General features: G+C 41.2%; 1 protein-coding gene across 1 annotated transcript in view; it reads left to right on the top strand.

Annotated features, from left to right (window-relative positions):
- Window positions 1-12,657, top strand: part of LOC122553907 (progesterone receptor-like) — a 352,930-nt gene extending 340,273 nt beyond the window's left edge. Inside the window, exons 7-8 of the mRNA XM_043698410.2 lie at window positions 8,898-9,055; window positions 11,532-12,657. Of these exons, the coding sequence (XP_043554345.2) occupies window positions 8,898-9,055; window positions 11,532-11,687 (314 nt within the window). The 3' untranslated portion in view covers window positions 11,688-12,657. The remainder of the gene's footprint in view (window positions 1-8,897; window positions 9,056-11,531) is intronic.
- The last annotated feature ends 342 nt before the right edge of the window (window positions 12,658-12,999 follow it).

Here is a 12,999-nt window from a genome sequence, read left to right as displayed (position 1 = left end):
AACCAACCCAACCACCCCGTAGCCCAACACTTTAACTCCCCCTCCCACTCCACCAAGGACATGCAGGTCCTTGAACTCCTCCATCACCAGACCATGGCAACACGACGGTTGGAGGAAGAGCGTCTCATCTTCTGCCTGGGAACCCTCCAACCACAAGGGATGAACTCAGATTTCTCCAGTTTCCTCATTTCCCCTCCCCCCACCTTGTCTCAATCAAATCCCTCAAACTCAGCACCGCCTTCCTAACCTGCAATCATCTTCCTGACCTCTCCGCCCCCACCCCACTCCGGCCTATCACCCTCACCTTGACCTCCCTCCACCTATCGCATTTCCAAAGCCCCTCCCCCAAGTCCCTCCTCCCTACCTTTTATCTTAGCCTGCTGGACACACTTTCCTCATTCCTGAAGAAGGGCTTATGCCCGAAACATCGATTCTCCTGCTCCTTGGATGCTGCCTGACCTGCTGCGCTTTTCCAGCAACAAATTTTCAGCTCTGATCTCCAGCATCTGCACCCCTCACTTTCTCCTCAATGCTTGAGAAGGTCCACTGCAACTCAATCTGTATAAACATTAATCTTTCTAACAGACTTCCTTCACAAACTATGTCACATACAAAGCAATGTCAGAAATGTTAATCTGTAACATTTACCCAATTATTAATGTCTGATATTTTAATCTGAGTCAATAAAATCTCTCGTAGTCTGAGTGGGCAAAAGTTAAGAGGAGATATATTAAGGAAGCATGATGGAGGTTTTCAAATGAAAATAATTTCAACAGGGTAAATAAAGAGAAAATAAAGCAAACTGAGGATGCTGGAAATCCAAAATAAAAACAGAAATTGCTGGAGAAACACAGCAGGTCTGGCAGCAGCTGTGCAGAGAAAGCAGAATTAATGTTTTGAGTCCAATCTGTTCTGACGAAGGGTCACCACACCACACCAACACATTAACTCTGTTTTCTCACCACAGATGCTGACAGCAATTTCTGTTTTTGTTTCTGATTTCCAGCATTAACAGTACTTTTGTGTTTTTGTTTAATCCAGAATGTGCATGTTGCTGCTCAGGCCTTTTTTCTCAGTTATGGTATGGCTTTTCTGAAGTTCTTGTTGGAGACCTTGAAGCATAATTCGCTGATCTTCTTTGACAATGTTGTTAATGCTGCATCCATTGCTTTTGTTGTTGGAAATTGTGGATTGTAATGTGCTAATGCACCTGAACAAACTGAATGAATTTTTAATTTTTTCAAAGAGTTTTGTTGATCAACATTCCTGCGTCAGTGTTGGCTTTGACTCAGCACCTATCCTAATGTCTTGATGATTAATGATAAGTTAGGAATGAATGATTCCTAGTCTTTGCAACTCTTGGCTTTTCTATCTTTGATGTTTGTGTTGTCTCTTTAGAAAAATATTCTTGAGTTAAGGAAATTCTCTAATCCCTCTTTACTTTTTGAGGATTATTAACCTTTAGTCTATGGATTTCACTGTAACCAAAGACCTTGAGAATTAATTTTCTAGATTTATACTTGTATCAGGCCTGCCTCTTACAATGTTTTCAGAATATCCCTAACTCCATGATAGTACACCTCCTCTGTTGAACCAGGTATGAGGTATCTCCCATGTGGCAAATTATTCCGTCCTTTCCTAGGAGTTTTGTAATAGTAACTTAAAACATTTCAGCTGCTGATGCTATTCCAAATGCAGATTATTGAACCAATATTGGCCAGAGGTATTTTAAAATAGTTAACAACCTTGATTCCTGGCCCAAAGATACTAGCCAGAATTTATTGGTTGCACCTAACTTAGTGATCAATGTGCTCTTCACCAATTTAACTGAGCGGTCAGCATAGTGGCTCAACAGTTAGCACTGCTGCCTCACAGCATCAGGGACCTGGGTTTGATTCCACCTTCAGGCAACTGTCTGTGTGGAGCTTTCACATTCTCCCTATGTCTGTGCGGGTTACCTCCTACAGTCTAAAGACTCTCACTGCACCCCCCAGGTCATCTCCTCTGCCCTGAAGCTCTTCAGCCATGTCCTGAAACAGACTCGCTACCACAGCCACATCTACTGTCGCAAATTCACCTGCCCCTCCACACACATCATTTACTGTATCTGCTGCACCTGATGTGGTCTCCTCTACATTGGGGAGACAGGCCACCTACTTGCGGAACGTTTCAGGGAACACCTCTGGGACACCCGGACCAACCAACCCAACCGCCCCGTGGCTGAACACTTTAATTCCCCCTCCCACTCCACCAAGGACATGCAGGTCCTTGGCCTCCTCCATCACCAGACCCTGACCACACGACGCCTGGAGAAAGAGCACCTCATGTTCCGCCTAGGAACCCTCCAGCCACAAAGGATGAATGTAGATTTCTCCAGCTTCCTCATTTCCCCTCCCCCCCCCCACCTTATCTCAGTCCCAACCCTCAGACTCAGCACCGCCTTCTTGACCTGCAATCTTCTTCCCGACCTCTCCTCCCCCACCCCCTCTCCGGCCTATCACCCTCACCCTCACCTCCTTCCACCTATCGTATTCCCAGTGCCCCTCCCCAAAATTCCCTCCCCCCTACCTTTTATCTCAGCCCGCTTGGCACACCAGCCTCATTCCTGAAGAATGGCTAATGCCCAAAACATTGATTCTCCTGCTCCTCGGATGCTGCCTGGCCTGCTGTGTTTTTCCTGCACATTTTTCAACTCTAGTACTCCAGCATTTGCAGTCCTCACTTTCTCCTAGTCTAAAGACAAGCAAGTTTGGCAGATTGTCCATGACAAATTGCCTATAGTTTCAAGGAATGTGCAGGCTAGTTAGGGATAGGGTAGGGGGTGGGTCTGGGGGATACTCTTTGGAAGGCCAATGTGGACTCAATTGGCTGAATGGCCTGCTTCCACTCTGTATGGATTCTATGATCATCAACAAATGACATTGGATGGGTATACCTGTACAGTCTTGTTAGGTTGAGTCAGGTCTCTGCAGGTTCTGATATTCTCATTTGGTTTATAAATAGTGGTCACCCTTCAGCACTCGTTTGTAGGCACGCTGATTGATGAAGTTAACTGCTGTTACTGCATTCTTTCAATTTCTGCTTACCCTTTATGTACTGGAATCAATACCTTTCTTCGAGTAAATACACAAATTGGAATTGCATTTGGCTGCTGTGTTCTTCAATATTTATTTTTCAGCTTATGCAGTCGAGTAAATATATCGGGGAAAACTCTTCTCTACATTTTATATTGTTGGCTTCCTTTACAAGTTTGTCTATTTTCATGATCAGTATTATTCTGGAGCATCTTGATTCTACAAGATATAAAGTGGTTCTGTTTTTTCCCTGAATTTATAGTTTACTCTTCCCACAATCTGATCTTTGACTTGCAAATTATTTCCTCCTGGGTCTTGCATTTTGATTGAAGAATGGTTTAATTTGATATGTTTTATAATCATTTTACATTCAGATGTTTACCCTGTGCTGGTATCTGTTTAAAACACAATAGGATGCCCCTTGAAATAATAAATAACAGCTAGTAAATTTCTGTCGAGGCCATTGATGTCTCCTCAGATGTTTAATTTCTCATTCTTCTTGAACTTGTTTCTATCTTAAAAGCTATTTTCATTACTCACACATTGAGAATGACAACATCTCTTTAAAATGATGACTTTTATCACAGCTGTTACATTCCACTTCCCCTGTAGGAAATCACAATGATATATCTTGCTCCAAGCACATATGAAACATTTGAAAATGACTGTCTGTGCTTTTAGTATTTTTGTTGAGCATTTGCTTTGTTGCATCCTCTGTTTTCAGGTCTACATCTTGGACTGACTCACTTTGCTTCTTCCATAGAGTTCGGTCTCACCTTATCCTATTCCCCAGTTTGTCACCAGATTGTGGACAGTCTCACAAACCCTACCACCTTCATGAGTTTCGGGTGCTCTTTGGACTATATAAAAAAACCTGAGAGCTGGGTACCCCATCCATCACACCAACCATGAGGTTGCATGTTAATTCATTCCTTAAATCATCACATGCACAATTTGCCAGCTAATCAATACAGGTTATTGGTTTCAATTGCACAAAGCAGCTTACTACCTGATTGTGCTGCTATTACTTCTGCAACCCCGAAGCTATTTAATACTTATCAAAGGGTTTTCTCAGCTATTCCATATGTGCACAAACTGAGACTTTCTACTCTCAGGAATAGCTCTGGAAGTGGTAGCGTTGCTTCTATCCTCATTGCTGCTCAAAGCTCTGCTGCTCCGCTACTGAATTGAGACACTAACTATGCTCCAAGGTCACTGGTGAGTCAGTTTTTTTACTCCTGTTTTCCCCTCTTATTTGCAATTGTAGTTTAATTATCTTTTTTTCCACCCTTGTCACCCATCTTTTAGTTCAGGTTGCTTTTGGGTTCTTCTGCATAACAGTTTGATTGTACATGTTATTGCCTTACTGCCACCATGTCTTCAGGTCAGTGTTGTGGGGATCTGGTTGTCTCATAAATAATTCTGCAGTAGCCTGTATGGAGTTTAACATAGCCTTTATTCACAAACTAACACCATATTCAGTCTATATTCAAATACAGCAAGATCTGTACAATACCCAGACAACAATAGGCTGACAAGTGGCAAGTAACATTTGTGTAATTAAAATGCCAGGCAATGAACATCTCCAATAAGAGACAATCTAATCACCATCCCTTAAGATTCAATGGTATCACTGTCACTAACACCTCACTATCAACATCTTTTGAGATTACCATTGACAAGAAACTCAACTGGACCCCTCACATAAAAGCAGTGGATGCACGAGCAGGTCAGAGACTGGGAATATTGCAACAATAAAGTCACCTCCTGACTCCCCAAAGCCTGTTCTCATCCACAAGGCACAAGTCAGGAACCTGATCAAATACTCCCCACTTGCCTGGATGAGTTCACCTCCAACAACACTCAAGAAGCTTGATATCATCCAAGGGAAAGCAATCAGCTTGATTGGCACTGCATCCACAAGTATCCATTTCCTCCACCACTAACTCTCAGTAGCTGCAGTGTGTACTATCTGCAAGGTGCTCTGCAGAAATTCAGCAAAGATCCTCAGACAGCACCTTCCAAACACATGACCACTTCCATCTCGAAGGACGAAGGCAGCAGGTGCAGGGGAACACTACCACCTGCAATTTCCCCTCCAAGTCACTCACTACCCTGACTTGGAAATATAGTGCTGTTCTTTCACTGTCGCTGGGTCAAAATCCTGTAATTCCCTCCCTAAGGGCATTGTGGGTCTACCTACAGCACATGGACTGCAGTGGTTCAAGAAGTTAGCTCACCACCACCTTCTAAAGGGGCAACTAGAGACAAGCATTAAATACTGGCCAGTCAGTGGCATCCACATCCCACAACTGAATAAAATAAAAAAATGATCTACTGTAGCTCAGGTAATCTCCACCTTGGCATCAGTCTCCAGTTCTGTCTTAATCTCATGATGTTTCATCATGATCCTGTAGCCTCATACTGTGGAACAATTACTTCGCAGGTACTAGTAAACTGCAGAGCCCCAGAAATGGAGAAATAAAGTAGAGGATGAGAAGGCCTATGTGAAGGCAGCAAAGGCGGGAAATTGGAAATAACACCTTTTATGGGCTAGGAGTAAGTAGTAAAATGTGTGTTTATTCATCTCAGTACGTGTCAAGAGGAGAGCAGACTGAGCATACTGCATTCGACACAGCATGTAGGGGCAGAACTTGCATGTTAAGCAGCCTCACCATCTTTTGATGTTTTAATGTGTCACTAATCAGGAGAAAGGATTGACAAGGATTGTAACAATTGTTTATACAAACCTAAAGAACTATAGATGCTGTAAATCAGAAAGAAAAGCAGAAATTACTGGAAAGTTCAGCAGGTCTGGCAGCATCTATGGAGAGAAATCAGAGTTAATGTTTCAGTTTTCCTGACCTGTCCTCAGAACAGTTGGACTCAAAACATTAACTCTGATTTTTCTCCCCAGATACTGCCAGACCTGCTGAGATTTTCCAGCAATTTTTATTTTTGTAACCATTTTTTCCTCATGAAGAACATTGAGAAGTATTAATTTTGATCACTTAGTGTGGTACTACTGGTCATTGGAAGTTGAAAATTTCTATTGGTAGAGTTTTGTCTCCATCCCAGACTGAATTTCAGTGGTTACCATTGAAATACTTTTCATAGAATGCAGGGATCTTGGACATGTTATACAAAATATATTGCAATTGTCCAAATCATGGAAGTTTAACTTGCATGGAGTTGTCTATTAATAATATTAAATGACATAGTGTAATGGATATTGAAAAGCTGATAGAAATGACAACAATATTCTTTTTAATATACACTCATGGAACATTAGTTTGTTGGCTGAATCACCATTGATTGTCCAGTCCTAATTTCCCTTTAGAAGGTGGTGGTGAAGTGTTACAGTCCATTTGGTGTAGGAATACCCAAAATGCTATTAGGGGCGGAATTCCAGGAGTTTGACCCAGCGACATTGAAGGAACTGTGATATATATTTCCAAGTCAGGATGGTGAGTGGCTTGGAGGTAAACTTGCAGGGGATGGTGTTCCCATGTACCTGTTGCCCTTGTCCTTCTAGATGGAAGTGGCCATGGGTTTGGAAGCTGTTGTCTAAGGATCTTTGGTGAATTTCTGCAGTGCATCTTGTAGATAGTACACACTGCTGCTACTCAGCATTTGTGGTGGGTGGAATGGATGCCTGTGGTTGTGGTGCCAATCAAGCAGGCTGCTTTGTTTGGAATAATGTCAAGTTTATTGAGTGTTGTTGGAGCTGCACTCATCCAGGCAAGTGGGGAGTATTCATCACACTCCTGACTTGTGTCTTGTTGATGGTGGACAGGCTTTGGGGAGCCAGGAGGTGAGTTACTCGTTACGGGTGAGTTACTTGCTACCATTTAACATTAAACTAATTTATACAATGTGACAGCCCATTCAGTATATTTATAGTCGGCAGTAGAATGGTGGAATGTGAAAAATACCACAATGATTCAGCAGTCATAACAAAGACTGTACTGTGTGTGGTATATTTTCTCTGATGCACAAAGATAAAAAAGATGTTCTTATTAAAATGACCTTACAGAGTCAATATTCAGGCTTCTGGTTTAGCAGGATGTCCTTATTTATTGACTGTCTATTGTGAACTCAAGAGTATGTCACATGTAATTTCCCAGCCAAGTAATTGGTTAGAATGTTGTACTCAGTTATGCTTAAATTTCCAATAGATGCTGCTGATTGGTGAGATTCCCTAATAGCAGTTGTAAACTGGAAAATAATCCCTTATCAACTGATAATGTGTTGTTAAATGAATGTGTTATGAAGTAAGGTTGAGGGAGCTAAGGCTTTTCTCACTGGAGTGAAGAAGAATGAGAGGTGACTTGATAGAAGTGTACAAAATGAAGAAAGGCATAGATAGAGTGGATAGCCAGAGACCTTTTTCCCAGGGCGGAAATGTTTATCATGAGGGGACATAATTTTAAGGTGATTGGAGAAAGGTTTAGGGGAAATGTCAGAGGTAGGTACACTACACAGAGAGTGGTGGGTGCATGGATTGTACTGCCATTGGTGGTAGTAGAGTCAGATACATTAGGGACATTTAAACGACTCTTGGATATGCACATGGAAGATACTACAATAAAGGGTATGTAGGTTAGCTTAATCTTAGAGTAGGATAAAAGGTCGGCACAACATCGAGAGTCAAAGGGCCTGTACTGTGCTGTACTGTTCCATGTTCTATGTTTCTTTAAGTGTAAGCACTGTTTAAAGCATACTCCTCAATAAGTTGGCAGCAAGTTAGAAACAATGGGACTGAAAAAATCTCTCAAAATTGAACCTGGTGTCAGTGGGAATGCACAAGGGCTTGGAATCATTGTTCTGTTCCTCCAAAAGGAACACACATCGTAGCTGTACAAAATTGCTGAGATTTTGGATTATTCCAGTAAATGCCTATTGAGTTAATCAACGTCATGCAATATTGGGCTAGATTTATATGGGGTCTTCTTGACATATTCTACTCACCTGCCACTAAAGATCCAGGGAATGTGTAGATCACCCATGATTCTAATGGTTGCCCCAGCAATTTAATACTAGGAGGAATTTTAATGGCTTTCAGACACACTTCCACTCCTATCTTGGGAGGAAGGTCCACTTTAGAACTATCACCAAACAGACTGGTTGGCAGTCTGTAGTTCCAGCATTATCAGATGGAAACAGATGGAATGCAGTAGTTCCACCACACCAAGGAAGCCAGGAAATTCCAGAGGAAGGGGTCTTAGCAAGGTAAGTGAAGGACTGGGTTCAAGTAGAAATGGAGTAGTATTATCATTGCAATGGGTCAAAATCCTGCAATTCCCCCATCCCCCCATGGCATGGTGTGTCTACCTACAACATGTGAACAGTAGCAGTTCAAGAAGACAGCTCATCACCTTTTTAAGAGCAACTAGAGATGGTCAATAAAATGGTGGCCAATCAGTGATGCTCATGCCCCATGAGTGAACAAAAATAAGGGAATGATCTTGGTAGGGAGAGCATGTCCAATGGCCTACTGGTCCCCACAGGAGGTCCTCTTTGCCCGACAGTAACTTTGCCCGAAAGCTGTTGGACTTTCTGAATGAGTGAGTCTCCCCTCACCATGAGTAAAATACTGACAGTGACCAGAGAGCTCAAGTGACCATTCTGGGCCAGTCAACCAACACCACCTCAATCCCCATAACATTTCAGACAGGTAAGAGGCAGTCCAGTAGCTGGAAGGTAGGCAGACCATTGGATGTTTCTAGCTCCTTGCCATCAAATCTGCTGTTGGGGTTGTGTAAATCAAGCTGATCATTTCATTCAGAAAAAAATATGTTGGGATTGGGATTTGTTTTTCAGTTCCCTTGGAAGGCCTTAAGAGCCAATCTTACTTTGATGAGATGCGGAGAGACTACATTAGAGAGTTGAGTAGAGCCATTAACTTGCAGGAGAAAGGTGCACAGAGCAACTCTCAACGCCTTTACCAGCTGACTAAACTCATGGACTCGATGCATGAAGTAGGTGTGGTTATTTTAATTTGATATTTCTTTAATAGGTAGTTCTCTTGGTCAATGAGGGTTATTAACCTAGTGTCACATGCGATATGTTGAATGGATTATTAATTAATTTTACAAACAGATCTTGAACAAAGCTCCTCTGTCAGCCAATAATTAGTGATCTTTCTGCAGGGGTAGGTGCTGGTCTCAATAGTACAATGAATAAAATCAAATTCTCAATGTGTGAATAATCTGTCCAGTGTTTCTCTTTCCAACATCACATACACCCCTCCCCTCTACCTTACAATTCTCTCCACCAGTTTTCTCGTCTCCTCAAAATCTGAAGCAGTGAGTGTTTCCTCAATGATAGTTCCCAGAGCAACTTCTGATAAGTCATCCAATGTTTTCTATCTGAGTCTGCAGTGTCAGCAGGTGATTGTGCTCATAGTCAAGCTCCCTCCAGTGCTTGCCTCAGTTATTTAATCCCTCCATTAAACAGAGATCTCATGACAAAAATGAAATCACAATTAACTCAAATAATTTTCCCTGTTCTCACCCGGTATTGTAATGCTCTTACGACCACGATGACTAAGATCAGCAAATTCCACACTAACTGAGGATTGAATTCCTGTTCCACTTGACACAGCTACTCACTTGTTTTATTGTTTTACATATTGGATAAAATATACTTTGCCAATATTTTTTCATGTTAATTATAATTCATTTAACTTATACCAAAGTTGAAAGACTGATTGGATTAAATTGCCCCAACTTTTACCATGTTCTGTATGTACAGTTATATCTGGGTTTCACTCACCCTTTAACACCCTCTGCAAAAAATAAATGCAGATCGAGGCAGCCTGGAAATGAGGATTCGGTGCACAACTCCATTCATTAATATTTTTACTCTTTGCAGTCTGTTTTGCTATAACAGGTGTTTCTTCAACGTAAATTGGCTTTAACATGATTGCATGTTTTAGACCCTTGTTTGCAGAATGCGAACTTTTCTTACCTGTATTGGCCATAACATGATTCCAGCCCCATTAGTTCAAAATGCCATGGCTATTGCACGATTTTCTTATAACATGAGATTGCACGAGAACAGGACTATCACTTAACGTCAGAACTAAATGTACTCCTTACTGAAAGAAATAATATCAGAAATAATTGTTGCTTGCAACCAGATGGCAAATGTTTTACATGTTCATGTGACTTTCATCTACTCATTATTGTATGGACATATAAGGCAAAGCATTAATAGTGATAGGAGACAAAGAGTAACAGTAAAATAGTGTTTTTCTGATGGGGATTTGTAACCAGTGGTGTTCCACAGGGATCAGTGCTCAGATCCCAGTTGTTTATAACATACATAAATAATTCCGAGGAGAATGTAGATTTTGGGAACTGTGGATAATGAGGAGAATTGCACGAGGATACAGCAGGATATAGATAGGTTGGAGACTTGGGTGGAGAAATGGCAGGTGGAAGTTAATCTAGACAAATGTGAGATGAAGCATTTTGGAAAATCTAATTCAGGAGGGAAATCTACAGTAAATGACAGAGCATTTTGTAATACCAACATACAGGGGGAACCAAGCATACATGCCCACAGTTCCCGGAAAGTGACAACACAAGTGGATAAGGTGATCAAGAAGGCATATAGCATGCTTGCCTTCGTCCGTCAGGGCACAGAGATTAAAAATTAGCAAGTCATATTGCAGCTGGTTAGAACTTTAGTTAGGTCACATTTGGAATATTTATAAAGTTGTGGTTGGCACATGAACAGAAGGATATGGAGGTTTTGGATAGGGTACAAAAACAATTTACCAAGATATTGTCTGGTTTGGGGAGTATTAGCAGTGAGGAGTAATTGGACAAACCTGGTTTGTTTTCACTTGAACAGCAAAGGATGGAAAGGCAACCTGATACAAATTTTAAAAATAATGAGAGGTGTGGATAGAATGGATAGTCAGAGTCTTGTTCCCAGGTAGAAATGCCAATTATTAGGGATCATAGGTTTAAGATAAAAGGGGGTAAGTTTAAAGAACACGTGAGAGGTAAGTTTCTTACACAGAGGATGGTAAGCGCCTACAATGTGTTGTCAGAGCAAGTGGTAGAAGAGAATACAATTGCAACATTTAAGATGCACCTTGACCTATTTATGAATATGCAGGGAATAGAGGGATATGGACTGCATAGAGGCAAAAGGTTTTTAGCTTAGAACAGCATCTTGTGTTAGCACAGTCTTGGTGGGCTGAAGAGCCTGTTCCTGTGCTGTACTATTCTTTGTTTTCCTTGACTGATGTTTACAGTTAAATCACTGACAGCTAGGGAACCGATACTAGCCTGTATTAAGTTTTTGTCTTTGACATCAACGGAATTTCTGCATGTATCGCTCATTATGTCCATTAGTATGTGATAGAAACCATGCAGAATATTGAAATTTACCAGGTAAAGAAAACACAGTCTTGGTAATTCCATTGTCTCTTTTCAATAGCTTGTCAAGAAACTACATCAGTTCTGCTTGAATACTTTTGTTCAGTCCCAGGCACTGAGTGTGGAATTTCCAGAGATGATGTCAGAGATTATAACAACGCAGTTACCCAAGATTCTGGCTGGCCTCGTGAAACCATTGCTCTTTCACAAGAAATGAGTAAATTTCATTCTGTGTTGTGCCTGATTGCCTTCATTTACAGGCATTGCCTTCATTTTCTGCATTATGCAAGTTGACAGCTTTATTCTATTTTTGTGACCATGACATTACCGTGAGTGAAGATTGTTTTCAAATTTATTATCGAAGAATTAGCAATGCTGTTTGGCCTACAGTTATAGTGGGAGTCCATTGCCATAGCTGCTCTATATGTTTTGTAAGCAATGAAATGTGAATTTAGGTCTTGTTGTTTAACGTGTAACTTCCAGATCAAATTGATTTTGTATCTTTTGGTACTTTCTGGTATTTTGTAACTATCAAAATATGTAAAGTTTCTGCATCGTCTATGATATGAAATGGAAATGCTTATGCTCTTCAATTTGAAAGCTGCATCACCCCAAAATTTCTTTATTCATCATACTTCATATGGCATAAATGATATCAGCGTTTTTATGTAGTTGTTTCAGTGAATTGTATGACCATCCTTTGCTGTGTCTGATTAGAAAACCTCCTTTGTTTTGTCTGTCCTTCTGTCACAACCATCATTTGTATCGGATGCTGAATCACTACAAGAGATCAGCTTTACAAAGATGACTGTCACAAGCTTTTGTGTTTAATGATAAATAGTCTGTTAATATAGTTTGGAAATTTATAAGTCAAACTGACATTTTAAATCCTGCATTTATCTGCTCTCAACATTTGCACCTGATTCTCAATTCAACAAAATATGCAACTTTACAATATTGATACAACAGGTCAAGTAAACTGAGATTCTAACAAGCTTCAAGCTAAACTGGCTGCATATAAATCTCTACATATGAACAGCTACAAAAAAAGGATCTTGTATCAATGTCAATGACCATGTTTGTGAATTTCAGATCCAGAGCTTTTATTAGGGGCTATATTAATCCATGTTGGTTAGAGACAATAATAACTGCAGATGCTGGAATCCAAAATTAACCAGCAGGAGGCTGGAAGAACACAGCAAGCCAGACAGCATCAGGAGGTGGAGAAGTCAATCCTTCGGGTATAACCCTTCTACAGGATTGGGGATGGGGCTGGGTGTGGGGGGAGCTGCAGAAAAAGGGGGAGGTGGGGACAGGGTACAACCTGGTTGGTCAATGGGAGGAATGACAGAGGTTCACTTGCCTCTTTTCCAACCTAGCTTTTTGCAACAGGTGCACCCAATGTGGTCTTCTCTACATCAGAGAGACCGGACGTAAACTTAGGGAACAGTTCACCGAGCATCGCAGCCGGGTCTGCAGGGTCCGACCAGACCTCCCAGTCACTCTCCACTTCAATTCCCCCAACCACT

Source organism: Chiloscyllium plagiosum, unplaced genomic scaffold (genome assembly GCF_037043375.1).
Source record: "Chiloscyllium plagiosum isolate Xiang-an unplaced genomic scaffold, Cpla_swu_hap1 HiC_scaffold_6, whole genome shotgun sequence".
Taxonomy (NCBI): domain Eukaryota; kingdom Metazoa; phylum Chordata; class Chondrichthyes; order Orectolobiformes; family Hemiscylliidae; genus Chiloscyllium; species Chiloscyllium plagiosum.
The sequence above is the reverse complement of the archived record's forward strand: the minus strand, read 5'-3'. Positions and strand labels throughout refer to the sequence as shown.